This window comes from Colletes latitarsis, chromosome 11 (genome assembly GCF_051014445.1).
Source record: "Colletes latitarsis isolate SP2378_abdomen chromosome 11, iyColLati1, whole genome shotgun sequence".
NCBI lineage: Eukaryota > Metazoa > Arthropoda > Insecta > Hymenoptera > Colletidae > Colletes > Colletes latitarsis.
Window position 1 is genome coordinate 18,035,114 of NC_135144.1, and position 19,947 is coordinate 18,055,060.

At 39.8% G+C, this 19,947-nt stretch overlaps 1 protein-coding gene across 1 annotated transcript in view; it reads right to left on the reverse strand.

Moving 5' to 3' along the window:
• The window catches only part of LOC143348518 (uncharacterized), a 192,448-nt gene that overhangs the window by 20,448 nt on the left and 152,053 nt on the right, over positions 1 to 19,947 (reverse strand). Inside the window, exons 6-8 of the mRNA XM_076778805.1 lie at positions 5,929 to 6,065; positions 2,553 to 2,841; positions 1,760 to 2,037 (exon numbers count right to left, since the gene is read on the reverse strand). Coding sequence (XP_076634920.1) covers positions 1,760 to 2,037; positions 2,553 to 2,841; positions 5,929 to 6,065 — 704 coding nt within the window. The remainder of the gene's footprint in view (positions 1 to 1,759; positions 2,038 to 2,552; positions 2,842 to 5,928; positions 6,066 to 19,947) is intronic.

The following is a 19,947-nucleotide window of genomic DNA, read 5'->3' on the forward strand; positions in this document are numbered from 1 at the left end:
TGTGCACTCGTATCGAAACGAAGAGAGGGGGAGGAGGGGTACCGGGGGAGGGGGTCCGAAACAACGTCGGCGTTCCGACGAAAATTTACGACGCAACGTCGCGATCGCGCGGGGCGTGAACCATTATTCTCCGCTCGGCCTGTAACTCGACTTTCCACTAAATACGCGTCCACGTCGAACCCCGAAAATATCGCGACTGTACGTCCCGTTTCCGGTCGAATTTCTAAATATGGGACGAGAAAGTCTAGGGTACCAAGGGTAGACGCCATTTGTAAACTGCAGCGTACCGGAGAGCCCGTCGATCCTATTGTTTTGTCAATTTATGGTCTCTTCGAACGGGGCAGAGAATTAACCGATACAGCGCAAGTGCAAAGAATAAAATACACTTTATTATAAATGAATTCGAATAACAAGTAGATTGGGAAGTATAACCACGTGTTACTGGAAGAACGATTCTGGGAAGACTGCTGGAAAGACGCCACGTGATCGACTAGTTTCTTAAGCCGCGTAGAGGGGTCTCCACTGTGTGGATTTTATACCGATACTCTCGCATTTACTCTTCAAGGAATTCTTTCGTATAATATCAACCGAACAAGTAATATCTAATTGCAAAAACCGATAGAGACGAATATTAAACATTATATGAAATATGCAATACAACGGTCATCCATCCCGAAGTACTGTATTCGACGATACTGTATCGTCGACTACTTTCGTTATATGATATAGCAAGTTTTACTTTACCGAATATTTTCTATTACAAGGCACACTTTGGAAGCGGAAAGTAGATTATTTTTGGTGCCATCGCCCTCTTTTCGTCGCTTCAAAAATAACAAATGGTCGGGAAAAGGACTTTTCAATTTCGCCCGGCGTCGGGAATCCAGCCGGCTTGTCCCGTCATTTCTGGGACACGCTTCTAAAGAGAAACGCGAGTACTCGTGAAATTTCAAGACGCGACTTGTATTCTGATCGCTTCCACGTCATTCCCAAACGTCCACCCCCCCCCCCCCCCTCCCCCGTTCCCTGCGACGTCGTTACCCACAACGAACTTCATTCTTCCACGGGACAGGTACATAAATTTTCAAACAGTCCGGTAAGAAAGGGAATCGTCGCGGAACGCTCGCCGTCGACGATTTATGGTTCTGCGGTGTGTATCCGAGTTCTCGAGCAAAGGGAAACTAATGGCGTCGCGAGGGATGCGCGACCGACCGGACCGGTCGTTTTCCAGAAAACTGACGCGCCAAATCCGCGCTGGGAAAAATTGGAAAATTATGAGAGGCCCGTCGCTGGTCGGAGACAAGCAACTTCCTTGGAAACCGTCCTCTCCTTTTACCGTGACCAGAAGTAATCTTTTCACCCTATTAATAATACATTCCTCTTTTTATTACAACTTCAAGTGTGTAATATTTCTTGTTTGGTTTGTCCTAGTCTTTTTAAAACAATTTCAAACAAAATATGAGGTGTATCTATAATCAACGTCCATGACAATTTTTACGAAAACAAGCATAGATCCGCTTAATATTCGATAACTTGTTGTTTTCAATAACTTGGAATATTCTGTTAGGTATCTACTAATACGTATAACCCCAATGTGCTTAAATTTCTGGTGCAAACCTAACCTCAAAATTGAAATCTTTCCATTCGTCTTGAAAAATTGTGTCCAAATTCGCAACGAGCGTCAGTTCCGTTCCGACGTTCCGTGTGTCCACGATGCGCCAGGCTGGCAAGTTTTCGGGCGGGAAACTCCCTAGGGACTTACCGCGTAGTAGCAGGTGAGATTGCGCGGATACAATCCGGGGAAGTTGGGCGACTGGAGTCTGCACTTCCTCCGGTCGCAGTCGCTGAATATTCGGGAACAGTAGGTCCCGGATATCAGGTCACCGAGATACTGTTCGCTGCTCGGTTTCCCAGTAGGAGTCGCCGGCTGCTCCACCATTTGCGCGGGCATCGCCATCGAGCTGTTCGCGTAGTCGCTCGACGACGACAGCGTCGTCGTTGCCTCGGTGGACGCTGGCGTCGCCGTCGCTTGCGTTACACCTGGAATCATAATTTTAACCTTCGTTCAATTTTCGAGGATCTTACTATCTTAACAATTTTATTCTTTGCTGTAAACTGTGTTCAATTTTAATCTAACCTAACACCTAACCACAACTTGGCTTTTTGCTGGCTTTATCGTAGCTATTGGAATATTATATTTTCTAATATCTTTATCGCTAGCTAGAATTTAGATTATAGATTCCAAAGGTTAGTATTTTTATTTATTTTTTTATATTTTGTAACGTTATTATTTTTTCTTTTTATAACATTCAGTAAACAATGCCTATTTACAAAATCGATAGAAATATAACATATAAAACGCGGTATAATAATTGTTGTCTAAGCCGGTCACCCATCCTAGTTTGGTCGCGGCGAGCGGCCGCTGCACTTGCCGGATCGGCCGGAGAACCGGTCTCGTCCAACTCTCTGTGTCCACGATTATAATAATAGTAACGCGAGTATATAACCAAGGATCGAAAAAGCTCTGGTGAGAATCTGAGGAATCGAGTACGCACCGACGATAGAATTCCCGTAGCGCACCACGGCGTCCTCCTTTCTGATCATTTTGTACGCCATCCTGAAGTCAAAATTGAATCCCCTCTGACCCTTGCTGAGTCTGAGGAGCTTCAGCGATATGGAGACGATGGACGTCTCGCTGTAATAAATCGCGGGGCTCATGGACGTCCCGCACCAGAGGCCGCCAACGTCCGGCCGTTGGGCCTCCGAAATTTGCAGCGAACCGTCCGGGCAGCCCTTCTCCGTGAACGACACGAATTTCCCTAGGGTGAAGCTGTCGAACTTCAACTGAAATCAGGAGAACGTGGACGTCGCTCGGCCGCCAGAAATCAACCGTCATAACGGATCATCTTGCAATGTTTATTCTTTTCACTCGATGGACTTAAGTTATACAGGGTGATCACAAAATCGCTATTACCAACTAGTGATTTTGTTCGAAAAGTGTTCTAGTTACACAAAAACGAAAGAGGAAAAAGTTGTACAATTCTTTTATGATCGGTAGAACAGCGTATATTAATTTTGCACATTTGTACTAGTTTTCGAGAAACGAAATTTTTTCAAATATTGTTTATGACGTGAAAAAAATATGTGGCATTCCATTTAAAAAATCGAGGGTCACTTCTCGAAAAATAATGCGAAATTGATATACATTGTACCTATTGGCCATAAGAAACTGTAAAATTTTTTTCTCTACAATGTTCTTCTAATTAATTCTGACTATACAGGGTGTTCGGCCAAGATGGAAGATTCTAGAGGCCAAAACAGGACGAAAATCAAGAATACCAATTTGTTGATAGAGGCTTCGTTAAAAAGTTATTAACGTTTAAATTTCCACACGTTCTGAATTTTTTTCTCGAAAATGCGCAGGATTTCGGGGGTATGTCTATTCACCAAAAATGATTGCAATTGACCCCACCAACTAAAAATAATTTTTCCAGAACAATTTGAAATTTTTTAATTTCGTCTAAAAATTTCAATATTTACTCTAATTTTTTTCTCGAAAAGGCGTAGTATTTCGGGGGTATGTCTATTCACCAAAAATGATTGCAATTGACCCCTCCAACTAAAAATAATTTTTCCAGAACAGTTTGAAATTTTTTAATTTCGTCTAAAAATTTCAATATTTACTCTAATTTTTTTCTCGAAAAGGCGTAGTATTTCGGGGGCATGTCTATTCACCAAAAATGATTGCAACTGACCCCTCCAACTAAAAATAATTTTTCCAGAACAATTTGAAATTTTTTAATTTCGTCTAAAAATTTCAATATTTACTCTAATTTTTTTCTCGAAAAGGCGTAGTATTTCGGGGGTATGTCTGTTCACCAAAAATGATTGCAACTGACCCCTCCAACTAAAAATAATTTTTCCAGAACAATTTGAAATTTTTTAATTTCGTCTAAAAATTTCAATATTTACTCTAATTTTTTTCTCGAAAAGGCGTAGTATTTCGGGGGTATGTCTATTCACCAAAAATGATTGCAACTGACCCCACCAACTAAAAATAATTTTTCCAGAACAATTTGAAATTTTTTAATTTCGTCTAAAAATTTCAATATTTACTCTAATTTTTTTCTCGAAAAGGCGTAGTATTTCGGGGGTATGTCTATTCACCAAAAATGATTGCAATTGACCCCTCCAACTAAAAATAATTTTTCCAGAACAATTTGAAATTTTTTAATTTCGTCTAAAAATTTCAATATTTACTCTAATTTTTTTCTCGAAAAGGCGTAGTATTTCGGGGGTATGTCTATTCACCAAAAATGATTGCAACTGACCCCTCCAACTAAAAATAATTTTTCCAGAACAATTTGAAATTTTTTAATTTCGTCTAAAAATTTCAATATTTACTCTAATTTTTTTCTCGAAAAGGCGTAGTATTTCGGGGGTATGTCTATTCACCAAAAATGATTGCAACTGACCCCTCCAACTAAAAATAATTTTTCCAGAACGATTTGAAATTTTTGAATTTAATTGTTAATAACTTTTTAACGAAGCCTCAGTCGAGAAATGTATATTCTTGATTTTCGTCTTACTTTGGCCTCTAGAATCTCCCATTAAAATTTTTCCCAGGGTTGGTCGAACACCCTGTATATTTTTGTAGCGTTAAGATTCGTAATTTTTACTCGAGGTAGCGTTATTGTGGAAATTTGCAAACTTTTTCATAAAAATTCCGCGAGCGAAAAAGTTTCCTTTTCCTTTCACCGACCGGGTACGAGAGCCCGAGGATTCCTAACTGACCCAAACCCGGGAAATATGAAAGTCCAAAAAGAGGGGAGGGGGGAAAAAGTCGCCGCAACGTGTTAAACACCAGGACGTTCTCGTCTAATTCCTCGAAATGTGGCTCCTTTGATAGAAACGGCAAACAGGGGGGTGGCTGGTAGCTGTTGCAGCGTATAAATAATTTGGCAACGGACGGGGAAGTTTCATTCGCGGCGAAACTTTTCGGCCAACGGGCTCGGACTCGCGTCGAGTCTAGCAATTTGCGTTATTAAAAATTCCACCGTTGATTCTTCCTCGTCCGTCCGTCTCTTGTCCCCCCCCCTCGCCCCAGGAAACAATTTTTTTCTTCCCCTTTTCTCGCTGACCCTTTTCGTCAAAGAGTTCGATTCCCTCGCGTTTGATATCGCTGGTCGAACATATTTTAATTATTATAGAAAATTTAATACGATCAAAGTTTCTTTTTTCTGATCTTCGTAACTGTTTAAACAGACATTATAACCGATCTCAACTCGTTCGAGGAGTATACAATTTTAATGGTAGATTCTAGAGGCCAAAATAAGACGAAAATCAAGAATACCAATTTGTTGATCGAGGCTTCGTTAAAAAGTTATTAACGTTTAAAGTTCCGCCCGTAGAACGGCAGTCTGCGAACAGCTGCGTACGCGTGATAACGGTTCTCACCCAGAAAACTGTAAGGCTGTCGACACGCCAGTGAGTAGAGTTTCTCACGCTAGGTGAGAACCACTATCGCATGCACGCAGCTGTACGCAGATTGCCTATCTACGCGCAACTGTTAATAACTTTTTAACGAAGCCTCGGTCAACAAATTGGTACTCTTGATTTTCGTTTTATTTTGGCCTCCGGAATCTCCCATTAAAGTTACTTCTCAGAATTCAACTGAGATAAGGAAAGAGGGTAAGTGCGAGTGAGATACAATAGCTGGAACCCGAAACCATATACCTATGTACATATGTACGATATATCGACAACGACCAGCGTCGAGTTACGCTCGACACGCTCGCTGCTCGAAGCCGTTCGTCATCCAAGAATTGCAATTGGGAGGCAGTAGAAACTTTTTAAATTTATTATAGGGAGAAAGCTAGGACGAGCTACGGAGAAATTGGAATATGAAATGTTGATCCCTGGCGGACCGACCTGAACGATGTCTCCGAAATCGCCACCCGGTGCGCTGAAGGTGAGCTTGCAGAAGTAAGGCACCTTGTCTTCCTTGGGTCGATGAAGCTCCAGATTGTAGGTTTTGCCCACGTCGCCGTAGTACGTTTTGTTGCAAGCTGCAACAGCAGAGAAAGAAAGGTCTTTCAGTCTCAGTCTCCGGAGGGACAGACGGTTCTTTATGGAAGTATCTCGCCCCGGGATAAAAAAGGCATCGGGCGCAAAAAGACAACCACCTTCTATTGCGCTTTTTATCAGCGACCGAGTTATTAATAACCGGCACGTTATTTTTCTCAGTTACGCTTCCGCGTCGGGAAAATAAATAACGCGAGCCCCCCTTTCGATCGTGTCGAACGACTTCACCAACTTTCGTATCGATCGATCGTAACGTTGCAAGAGACGTCCCATCATTTGGACCGTTTATTTTGAAAATGGTGTAAAGTCCTTTTTTTTTAAAAAAATGAGATATGATGTGATTTATGCTTAATTTAGCGTAAACTTTTTGTTTATAACTAGTTAGTATTTAATATCATAAAAAATGCTAATGCTTTGTTCAATTTAAAATTTGCCGGTAAAAGAAATTACGTAACCATTGATTATGGAAGTGGTGTAAGTCCAATTTCCATACTTATGTTATTGCATATAGTGATACGTGTACTGGGCAAAATTGAAATTTACAAACGGCGTTGATGTGGTTGTGGGTTGTTCAGTCTTTGGAAAATAACATTGAGGTAATTGATCATAAATTTTTACTCTCCGGACATTCGTATCTTCCAAACGATGCAGGATTTTGGTATCATAGAAATGGCATTACGAAAAAAGAATTTCCTGGACACACCGCAGGATTATTATGACGTTATAAACCAATGTAGGCGACATAATAAATTTATTTTACACGAAATGAAACGAGAGAATTTCGTTTCGACAAAAAATCTACAAAATGCAATTAAAAAACAGATAAGAAGAAACACTAATGGAAGAAAAGTAAATTGGTTGCAAATATGTTGGATGAGATTCTGCAAAACTGCACCGTATACTATTTCATATAAAACATCAATGGAGGACACAGAATTTAAGACCCTAAATTTATCACCTACATGTCGGGGAAGACCGCTAAAATTTGAAAAAATCGCCCTGGCGCCTTTGTATCACGATACCAAGCCTATTACATACGAAAAATATAAGGTATTACCTTATATACCTCCTGTGCATCATGAATATTTCAAAACACTGCCACACGAAGAGCAGAAATAATTAATAATACCAATATCTTGTGTTAAGTTTAACAATATAGAAATATAATTAACGTTCAAAATAAAAAATGCTAATCCTATTTTATTTCTTGTTATTATTTATAAACAAAATTGGATTAATATGAGATATATTTTAAGTGATATTTGTTATTTCAAAATTGAAATTAAATGATATTTACAATTGACTAATTATGAAAGTGGTGCAAGTCCACTTGCAGCCCGGAAATTGTACATTATTTTAGTTAAATTCGCCTAAAAGAAATTTATATAATTAAATTACATATTGATAAATTAGTACAAACATTCCCAGACTTCACATAATTAACTTATATTTTTTAATTGTCAGATCCGCTAACATTCAATTTTCTCGAAACAAAAGTAAATGGACTTGCACCACTTTCAAAATAAACGGTCCATTTCTAAGAACATCGTTCGTTCGATATCCATCAAAAAAATTTATTTTAGTTACTTTTTTGTAACACCGGGTTTAAAGTCGTAATTATTATTTATTAACAATTTATGACGAGTTTATAGCGTTGAGTAATTCGATTGATATTAAATTTAGATAATATTGCATTATCGTTGGCTCTTGGAGAAGGGATCGAGCTGTCGTCCAAATCCGCTGGAAGGAGTTTAACGGGAACACCAGCGGACAGGCAAAAAAATAAAAATGGTTTCTCGATCAAAGTCCGGGTTGGACGAGAGTTTCCGGGCGCGACGGGCGCATTTCGCGGCTGGCATTGTGTTCGGTTCGATTATCGATCGCGTGTTTATCGAGGGTAATCATCGCGTCGCAGATACCGAGGCTCTCGAAAGGCCCGACGCTAATTCACGGTAAATACCCGTATCGTTTTTGAAACCTGTCCAACTGCGGATACCGATAGCCCCACCCTCCCTCCCCCTCCCCCGGGGATCGCTGTGTGTGCTCGACTCGCTCGAAAACACGATTTCGGGTCGACGAAAATTTTACAGCAACCTTCCCTGGCTCTTACACGGGGTGTCCACGTTCAAACATACCACCTATACAGGGTGTTCGACTAACCCTGGGAAAAATTTTAACGGGGGATTCTAGAGGCCAAAATAAGACGAAAATCAAGAATACCAATTTGTTGATGAAGGCTTCGTTAAAAAGTTATTAACGTTTGAAGTTTCGTCTGTGAGAACCACTATCACGCGCCATTCTATAGGCGGAACTTTAAACGTTAATAACTTTTTAACGAAGCCTCCATCAACAAATTGGTATTCTTGTTTTTCGTCTTATTTTGGCCTCTAGAATCCCCCATTAAAATTTTTCCCAGGAGTGGCCGAACACTGACTGGATCCTCTCCCATCCTCTGCTTTGGTTCTCCAGGGATACCGAAAAGCTGACAAATGGAGGTCATTATCTCGATTTCCATTCGTTCTAACGAAAATTTATGCTACTAAAGAAAGTTTCGTAATTCAATTTGCAATAATTTCTGTTATATACGTTATTACCGTAAATTCAATAGTGAATGAGATATCACAGATTTTATGAAGTGTTGCTCCTTCTAACATTTACGTCTCGTGAGATAGTGAAGGCCCAGAATTGGTGGATCGGTATCTCGATTACTATTCACCCTAACGAAAATTTCTGTACCACATAAAAATTTCGTAATTCAATTTCCAACAACTTTTGTTAACATACTATTACACCAAATCTAATAGCAAATGAGATATCATAGATTTTATAGATCAGTGCTCTTACGATTCACGTATCAGACGAATTTCGTGATTTCGTGCAGTTCGAGGATTCCTAACCGCTAAAACAGCTCCCTGTGTATCGAAATTGACCTATCTGCCGCCAATTATAAAGTTGTTTTTTTTTTTTCTAAGCGGCCTATCGGAATCTCCGGTGGTGTTTGAAAGGAAACCGAAACGCACTCGACGATCGAGTTGCTGTGGCTTCGTATCGCATGCTCTCCGTGCAGAATCACATTGTACAGGACGGGTTGATTACAATACCGGTTCATTGTGGGGCTTCAAGGGCTCATCATAGACGTGTAGGATGGAGATCGGGGGCTACGTTGGTGGGCCAACGCACACCGACGGCGGGGTGAATGGATCGGGAACACAATGCCCGCCATTTCCAGCCATCGGGTCTCACTCCTAATCAGAATCCCAGTTTGCCCGACTAATAGCGCGCCTGAAATCTGGCCGCCTTGCCTTCCACTGTGCCCGCAATACGCCGATGTAACTCGATAGTCGAACAATTTTGCTCGTAAATCGATTCCACCAGGGGAATAATCGGCCCCGTTACTCCTTGTCCCCGTCCAACATCAATCGTGTTTCACTTTCTAATTAATTAAACAAATTGCCCATTCCTGACCATTCAACGCGAGTATCATCGTCGTCGAAGGCTTCACAAAACATTTTTCTATACACCAATAGCAAAGTTTGTATAATAAATAACTTGTACAGAGTGTAATCAAAAATTGGGTGACTCTATGTAAGTAAACTTTGTATTCAGTATCGGTATTTTCGGTTAGGAATTTTTTTCTCGAAAGTCCGTAGGATTTCGGGGATATGTGTAATGACCAAAAATGATTGTGATTGACCCCCAGAACAGAAAACAATTTTTCCAGAACGATTTGAAATTTTTTTTTTTCGTCGAAAATTTTGAGCATTTACTCGAATTTTTTTCTCGAAAATGGTTAGGATTTCGCGGGTATGTCTATTCACCAAAAATGATTGTAATTAACCCCCGCAATTAAAAGTAATTTTTTTAGAACGATTTGAAATTTTTTTTTTTCGTCGAAAAATTTAGGCACCTACCCCTGTCGATTCTTCTTAAAAATTCGTTTTTCATTTTTAGTAATTTTGTTTGACGCCCTACAGAAAAGTTGTCTAATACTTTTTTGTAGGTGCCCATGAGCTCTACTTCAGAAAAAAGTATCATTGAAATATATTTACTATTGTAGGAGTTATGGCTGTTTGAAAATTGGACCATTTTTATGGGGTTTTTCTAACTTTACGGGGTCAAGGAGCAACTTTTCGAATATTTTTGCGATTTGTACACATTCTCCATCAAAATTCGCGTAGTTTGCTTTTTTAAACATTAAAATCGTCCAATCTGTTCAGAAGTTATGACGTTTTAAAGATTCGCATGAAAATTCGGGCAGACATTTCTGGCCAGAAATTATATTTTTGGTAAGGAATTTTTTTCTCGAAACTGAGTAGGATTTCGGGGGTATGTCTGTTGACCAAAAATGCTTGCGATTGACCCCTGCAACTAAAAATAATTTTTCCAAGACGATTCGAAAGTTTTTTTTTCACCCAAAACTTTCAGCACTTACTCGAATTTTTTTCTCGAAAGTGGGTAGGATTTCGGGGGTATGTCTATTCACCAAAAATTATTGTAATTGACCCCTGGAACCGAAAATAATTTTTTTAGAATTAATTAAAAATTTTTTTTTCGTCAAAAAATGTAGGCAGCTACCCCCTGTCGATTTTTCTTAAAAATTCCTTTTTCATTTTTAGTAATTCTGTTTGACGACCTACAGAAAAGTTGTCTAATACTTTTTTGTAGGTGCCCATGAGCTCTACTTCAGAAAAAAGTATCATTGAAATATATTCACTATTGTAGGAGTTATGGCTGTTTGAAAATTGGACCATTTTTATGGGGTTTTTCTCATTTTGCGGGGTCAAGGACCAACTTTTTGAATATTTTTGCTATTTGTACATATTCTCCATCAAAATACGCGTAGTTTGCTTTTTTAAACATTAAAATCGTCCAATCCGTTCAGAAGTTATGACGTTTTAAAGATACGCATGAAATTTCAGTGAAACATATCAACGAATGGTCAGACATGAAATTTTCGGTAATGAATTTTTTTCTCGAAAATGGTTAGGATTTCGAGGGTATGTATATTGACCAAAAATGATTATAATTGACCCCCGCAACTGAAAATAATTTTTCCAGAATGATTTGAAATTTTCCAATTTCGCCAAAGAGTTTCTGCACCTACCACTAGCTTCCTTTCTGCCTTCTTACGATCTTTCTCACTTCCTCCACTAGCGGAGGAAGCAGCGCCACAATTATATTGTGAAAGGTCCAAGTGAAATTATTTTTAGGTTAGAACCGGAAACGGCTGTGTGGGTCTTTGAACGAACCAAGATTCCACATCCTGTCGAGTGCTTCTCGATCTCTGCAACGAATTTCGTCGAAGGAGAGGCGCGGGAAAAATTTGTGGTGGCTTCGAATGTGAAAACGCGCGAGAATGAAGAGCGACCAAGGCCTTTCCGGAACTAATCGGGCCGGCGGGTGTAATTCAATATACGTCGTCGTTAGGTTTAATGACAGGATTCGGTATCGGAAACCGATACGCGGCTTCCGAAGTATTACGAATTCAGCAGGTGCATCTGTTACGTCAAATTACGAAAGTTCCCACCCACGGGGCTGACTAATGACTAGCATCAACTACTTCGCCGCGTTTCGCGACGCGTACGGACCAATCCCCGCGGTCCGCGAGGATTCTGACGAATGGCGAGGCTTTGTCATTCCCGGCGAGTCGATCGTCTTCCGACCGGCGCGCGCTCAAAAAACAAATATGGAGGATCTCGTCGTTAATAATTCCCTCGCTTCGGGTTTTCGTCGGCGTCCCTCGACTGTCTTTGACGGTCAATTAGGTTCAGAAACTATGTAATTAGAGTACTCGAGTGATAGAATACGTTTAATTAAATTGCATCGATGCATAATTTACAGAAATTCAAACACAAAGCAAAGTAGCATTGTAAAGTAGTATTGTAAATTAGAAGTAGGTTCGTTACTGTGATAAAGAGCGAATAAGAGATTGTAGATTGTATCACATGATTGTAGAAAATATCAGAAATGTCTTGGACCGTAAACGTTTTAGGTTAACCTCGTAGAACGCGATTGTTCGTTCTCGTATTATTATGTTAATACGTATATAGATTTAGTTGTAATGTCACTGGGTCCAATAGGCGCTCTGTACTACCCGTTCATTGTTGTGAAACCTCCGTGTTTCCTTTGTTTCAACGGAGGGGCCACATTATTACCAAGCATGACTTCACAAAGCACGTTCGTAAGATCCACACTGGGTATGAAAATTAATTGCAACTTTGGTACAGCTCTCCACGGTTGTATATTTCTATTATTATTCGCTCTAGATTGTTTCAAATTTTAGTAAGATTTATTTAAACGTATATTCTTACACTTTTTTATTTTTATGGGTTAACGGAATCAAACGATTTTTAATTTCTAATTATTTTATTTTCGTTTCTATTGATCCCTATTCTCGAATATTTTTATTCCATTTTATTATTACAAAATTAATCGTCAAAATGGAGAACGTTTGTGAAAATAAACGTAAGGACATATTTGTTTCGATTGTGATAGAAAATAGTTAAAAATTCAAGTTAAATACGTGTTTGAAATACTTGTTATTTTTAGAAATATTAAGCATTGTAGTATTTTTTTTTTTCCTAATGAAATGTAAGTAATATTTAAAATTAACCACGTGAAACACGGTGGAGATATTATACGGGAGAATTCGGACCTTTCGACCCGGTTTCCACGGCGTCGTCGCGATAAATCCTCGACAGGTGACTCGGTCTCCGGGGCGACTTCCGCGGCTAATATTTTAGTATCTAATAAAATATGGAGCCCCAGCGCCGAGTGGTTTTCCATTTATCGCGCGGACGATTACGACGCCCGCGAGACGCGCGAGCTTAAATCACGGATCGCCGCCATCGACGTTAAACTCGAGGCGGAAAGCCAAGTATTTCGTGTCACGTTTGTGCCACTGCAACCATAACCTTCAACCTGGCCGTCGTATTTCTTCCCCCGGAGGCGGTAGATTCCAGCTTAGGCTGGATAAAGAAACCGCCCATGAATTATCGACATTCCATTAAGGGGACCCCATGAATCGTTTCTTTGTCATACTTTCTCTAAACCGTAGATATCTGCAATCTTGTTCAGACGATAACCAAAGTTGATATCCAAACAACAATCTAACTGCAATTTTCTGTGTGAAATCCGATAAAAATAATTATTTCTAACTTACGAGGAATTTTCTCTGTAGGGGCAGAAGGAGGAAACAGAAAAACACTGTTACGATGTCTAAAAATGATATCTGTTGCAAAGAGATCAATAAATCAAATAGAATAGTCTATTTGCAATTTCCTGTATCGTTTCAAGCCAGATAAAAATAATTATTTATAACCCCCCATTTCGAAAATCCGTTTTCCTTCCCTATACAGGGTGGTTAGCATGGGAAAAATTTTAATGGGAGATTCTAGAGGCCAAAATAAGACGAAAATCAAAAATATCAATTTGTTGATTGAGGCTTCGTTAAAAAATTATTAAAGTTTAAAGTTTCAACCGTACTGAATTTTTTTCTCGAAAATACGCAAGATTTCGGGGGTATGTCTATTCACCAAAAATGATTGCAATTGACCCCTCCAACTAAAAATAATTTTTCCAGAACGATTTGAAATTTTTTTATTTCCGTCGAAAAATTTCACACCTTCTCGAATTTTTTTCTCGAAAAGGTGTATTATTTCGGGGGTATGTATAATGACCAAAAATGATTGTAATTGTCCTCTATAACTAAATATAATTTTTTTAGCGTGATTTGAAATTTTTTAATTTCGTCTAAAAATTTCAATATCTACTCGAATTTTTTTCTCGAAAGTGGGTAGGATTTCGAGGGTATGTCTAATGACCAAAACTAATTGTAATTGACCCCCGTAAACGAAAATAATTTTTCCAGAACGATTTGAAATTTTTTTTTTGTCATCGAAAAATTCCATCACCTACTCGAATTTTTTTCTCGAAAGTGGGTAGGATTTCGAGGGTATGTCTAATGACCAAAACTAATTGTAATTGACCCCCGTAAACGAAAATAATTTTTCCAGAACGATTTGAAATTTTTTTTTTGTCATCGAAAAATTCCATCACCTACTCGAATTTTTTTCTCGAAATAGAGTAGGATTTCGAGTATATGCCTGTTCATTAAAAATGCTTGTAATTGGCCTCCGCAACCGAAAATAATTTTTCCAGAACGATTTGAAATTTTTTTATTTTCGTCGAAAAATTTCACACCTTCTCGAATTTTTTTCTCGAAAAGGTGTATTATTTCGGGGGTATGTATAATGACCAAAAATGATTGTAATTGTCCTCTATAACTAAATATAATTTTTTTAGCGTGATTTGAAATTTTTTAATTTCGTCTAAAAATTTCAATATCTACTCGAATTTTTTTCTCGAAAGTGGGTAGGATTTCGAGGGTATGTCTAATGACCAAAACTAATTGTAATTGACCCCCGTAAACGAAAATAATTTTTCCAGAACGATTTGAAATTTTTTTTTTGTCATCGAAAAATTCCATCACCTACTCGAATTTTTTTCTCGAAACAGAGTAGGATTTCGAGTATATGCCTGTTCACTAAAAATGCTTGTAATTGGCCTCCGCGACCGAAAATAATTTTTCCAGAACGATTTGAAATTTTTGAATTTAATTGTTAATAACTTTTTAAGAAAGCCTCCATCAACAAATTGGTATTCTTGATTTTCGTCTTATTTTGGCCTCTGGAATCCCCTATTAAAATTTTTCCCATGGTTGGCCGAACACCCTGTATATTATCGATAACGAAGGGTAAAAGAAGGAAACAGAAAAGCTTTCCAACTTTCTATTCAAAACCAGTCTCCACCCCCGCGGCCTGAAATCGGTAACTATATATATATATATATATATATATTGTTACCGATTTCAGGTCGCGGGAGTGGAGATAAGAGATCGAACGAAGGGAAGAAACGAGGTTTTATTGCGCGCCGCGGGTCGCCAAAAATAAATGCCGCTTATCCAACCAGAAACACGTATCTCGCGATTGCGAGAGCTCGACAGGCCAATGGAGGACGCCGGAGACGAATGGGTAGATAAGTGGAGATAAAGAAGAACGTGTAGCGACTGAATAAATCGTGTCGCGGCTCGTATTCAGCGCTGCCCGGTTCGTTTCGCCGATGTAAGGGTGCAGACTCGTCCCCGCGCCTCGTAAAGCCACGTTTCTGCTTACGAAACACGCGAACGTTAACTGTTTTCCACCACACCCGGGGCTTCCAAGGCCTCGATTCCGATTGGTCGAGTCACGGAACGCGCCGATATTAAAACACACTTCGTTCGGAAATCATATTTAACCTCGATCCTGAATCTGCTACCAGCCCGTCTTCGACTAATCGAAACTCACGATCGGTAAAAACGTTCCGAGGTTCGACTATCGATCGACTCGTCGCCATTGCGAGGGTGAGTATTCTCGAAAATCGATACTCCTCGATTTCCCGACCTTCTCGAGAATTAAGAGTAGTTCTTATATACAAATAGGAATATTTAACGGTTCAACCTAACCACTTGTTACTTCGTAACGTTTTCATTTTAAAGAAACGTTATACGTTTGAAAGCGTCGGTCATCGGTGACCATTACGACTCTAACCATACGTCCAAACCGTAGAAAGTTCGGTGCTGACTCGATCAGTAAATTTGCATAGGGATTTTGATTAAAAATTTAACTTCGTTGACTCTCGGAGCTTTGAAATTTCCTATTTGTTCGATGCTTTTTAAGTATCGAAGGTACGAAAAATGTAAAAAGAAAATGGACTCTTAAAGAGTCCCCTTGAATCTTTTCGACGCCCTCTGGAAGCCTGTTGAGCGCATCCGGTCTCTTTTCTCGGCGACGACCGCCGCGAATCCGGTTCCTCCGAAGATCCATTTGCAAGAGAGATGTACGGATGTCACGAGGGAAGCCAATAGAAGCCGGGCGTGCGATCAGTGGCCTATCAAACGGAGTGGTTTTGCGGCTTCCCCGCAGAATAGAGAAAGAAAATCATTCAGGTGAGGGAGGGGGGGGGGCGTTTGATCGTGATAGAACTCCTCGCGAAATATATCTACGATCGTTTGGCTTCCGTTCTTGTCGCGCGATTGATTTCTCGTTTTCAATACATCGGTCGAACGACTCCAACACTCCAACAACGGTTTTTAAACCTCGGTATACAGCAATCAACGCGTATTTTAGTGAAGAATATGTAGAAATTCTAAAAATATTGGAGATGTTACTCCTTGACCCCGTAAAATGCGAAAACCCCCATAAAACTGGTCCAATCTTCAAACGGCCATAACTCCTGCAATAGCAAAGGTATCTCATTCAAATTTTTTTCTAAAGCAGAGCCCACGAGTACCTGCAAAAAAGTATTAGACAAGTTTTCTGTAGGGCGTCAAACAAAATTATTAAAAATGAAAAATGAATTTTTAAGAGAAATCGAAGTGGTCCAATCTTCAAGCGGCCATAACTCCCGTAATAGCAAAGGTATCTCATTCAAATTTTTTTCTAAAGCAGAGCTCACGAGTACCTGCAAAAAAGTATTAGACAAGTTTTCTGTAGGGCGTCAAACAAAATTATTAAAAATGAAAAACGAATTTTTAAGAGAAATCGAAGTGGTCCAATCTTCAAGCGGCCATAACTCCCGTAATAGCAAAGGTATCTCATTCAAATTTTTTTCTAAAGCAGAGCTCACGAGTACCTGCAAAAAAGTATTAGACAAGTTTTCTGTAGGGCGTCCAACAAAATTATTAAAAATGAAAAACGAATTTTTAAGAGAAATCGAAGTGGTCCAATCTTCAAGCGGCCATAACTCCCGTAATAGCAAAGGTATCTCATTCAAATTTTTTTCTAAAGCAGAACCCACGAGTACCTGCAAAAAAGTATTAGACAAGTTTTCTGTAGGGCGTCAAACAAAATTATTAAAAATGAAAAACGAATTTTTAAGAGAAATCCCAGGGGGTAGGTGTCTAAATTTTTTGAAGGAAAAAAAAATTTCAAATCGTTCTGGAAAAATTATTTTCGGTTGTGGGGGTCAATTATAATCATTTTTTATCATTAGATATACCCTCGAAATCCTTTCTACTTTCGAGAAAAAAATTCCTTACCGAAAATCTAACTAGGTGCTTAAATTTTTTCGACGAAAAAAAAAAAATTTCAAATCGTTTTGGAAAAATTATTTTTGGTTGCGGGGGTCAATTACAATCATTTTTGGTCATTAGGCATACCCTCGAAATCCTACCCACTTTCGAGAAAAAAAATTCGAAAATGTGCGAAATTTGGCCGAACACTCTGTATACGTGGAGATTCGTTAAGAAAATTTCCATTTCGAATTTCCCCCACCTGTCTTTCTTCTCGATTCGTTTCGATTCAAATTACGCTTCCACGCGATCCAGACTTTTACCGAAATGATTATGAACGCGAAATCGTTCCGTTTCGTGGGCGTCTCGCGGCGCAGTTTCGCGAAATCGGTTCGCGTGTAAAATTAAATACGCGGATCTGTTGGCTAGATGGCGCGCCTGAGTCGACGCGGGAGCGACGTAGAAATTAGGAAAACGTAGTTGGAAATGGGTATTGAACCCGAAACAGAACTTCCGAGCGTCGTTCTACCTGGCGTGTCGCCAATCGCGAATCGGCCCTACTTGGCAACTGCCGTACGACTGCAGCGTTTAAACGAAACAACCTGACGTTTTCCAAAACTGCCGGGCTCAAACTCGGCTCCGTCGTCTTTCGACGTCGTTCGAACAGAAAAACAAACGATGGACCCCCTCCCCTCCCCCCATGACCGCTACACTTAGGTCATCAACGACTTGAATGCAATTCGAGACGACATTTTATACCATTTCTTAGTCACTGTTCGAGAGCACGGAAACACATAATTAATGAACTGCACATAATGAGGTTAGGTGGAAGGTTCGCGGAAAATGAAAATTCTGCAAATATTTCAGTCAAAGTGGTCACAGTTTTTCAAAATGAGAAATTTACCGACGAGAAGAACGTTAACCCACAATAAAAAAACGAACTCTGAATAATTGAACAGCACTGCATCCAAAGATGGTTCGAACACGACTAGGACAATGGCCGTGATCTTGGTCACCACGAGGCATCGATCAACTGGCCCTACGATCGATGCGCGCGCCTGTCACTTATGAGCAGATCCCCGAAATCGGTATGCTGCGCATCTTTGTGCAAGCAACGGCCAGCTATGCGTGCCCGGTGCTGCCATTGAGCGTCATGGTGGACAAGACGCTAATTAATTCTCGGAACAGTCACCAACGCGTAATATACACGTATGTAGAAATAAAAATCTGCATCGTTTGGTGCAACATTGATTCTTGCAATCTTTTGCGTCTACAAAAACCGTCGTAATAATCGCTGTTAGTAAAGAAATCGTAATGTCACGGAGTATTTAGTTCCTTCGCGACGAGGAATAAGGGGTTGGCGGTTAATGAACCAGGAATCAAGGCGTGGAGGGGGCGAAAGCAACCCCGTGGGCGCATTCCCATTGACAACGATGCGTTCTCCTTCGCAGCTCGTCCTCGTCCGTTTGTCTGCGCGGGCTGAAAGGCGTCGAGCACTCGTCGACGACGCCGACACGTTGCAAATTGTGCGCAGTTGCCGCCATCGGGGGACGCGAAACCCACATCCACCCCCTCTTCGCCACGCACACACGCTCTTTTCCCCCCTTTTCGTCTGCCGTCGTTTCCTTTTCCACCCTTTTCTCTCCCGTCGCAGACCCCCATTCTGCTCCCGACCGAACATTCTCGATAGAATCGAATCTCGGGAGCCGAGATTTTCGTTGACCGTAGTTTCTCGGGTCTGGGGAATTTCTCTTGTCGCTTTCGGGATCGTAAAATCACCGCAAGCTTTCTCTTTGCAACGAACCGTTCAAAATCGAGAAACGAGACTGATTTAAGAAAAATTTTTCTAATTCAAATTACTCCAGGAAGTTCATTATTTTTTCTTTTTGCGAAATCAAAGTGAATTCGAATTCTATTAATTTTTTTTTTTTTTGTAACGATAAAGGAATGAAGGGAGAACGATTCGAACGATTTTACGGCGTCTTAACGACCATTGGTGGAGCACTTCGACTCTCGATCGACCGCACGGATACCTCGAATAGTATTAATTTTCATTTAAATCGTTCAATCCATCGAATTCAGGCGCACGTTCGGCTTTAAACCGCTCGTTATCCGGGTAAACGGATCACGAGTCTCCCGTTGCAGGGGTAAGCTGACGCGTATGAATTTAAATGCATTTCCATGGAAATGTATATTTTTCGAAACGTTCCGTGCAACTTCAAGTCCGTGACGCAATGGTCGATAAAAGACTCGCTGCGCCTCGAATCCCTGATATCTTCTCGATCCCGATTGGAAATTTTCTCAGCCCTCGCGTACAGGGTGGCCCGTGACGAACAAACCACGTTATTGTTTTCAAGAAGATATTCAATAAACGAATTAATATCCAAGATTACTAGAAAATACCAATTAATATCATTCGAAACGACCGTTTTTAAATTACTATTTAACTATAAGACGCTACTATTGTTATCTTTTGGTATTAAGATTGCAGTAAGCAATGTTCTGTTACCTAAAATTGCCAGCATAAATAGGTCGTTAATAGACCGCGTTTTAATATTCGCGAAAAAAAATATAAAAGAGGGGAGGGGGGGGAAGACAGAGTACCGTCAATACAGGGAGTATAAATTACATTTAACAAAACTTTACAAATCTACACAAAAAGTTTGAACGATCAAAGCAAGACAAAAATGAAGTAGGGGTTGAATTTTGAAAAAAATTGTTTTCTAATGTTTCATTGTTTATTAACAATCCAATAAAAACCAGAAACAAATGAAACGTAATTTTTATCGACGGAATAAAGGGGGCTGAGAAAAAAA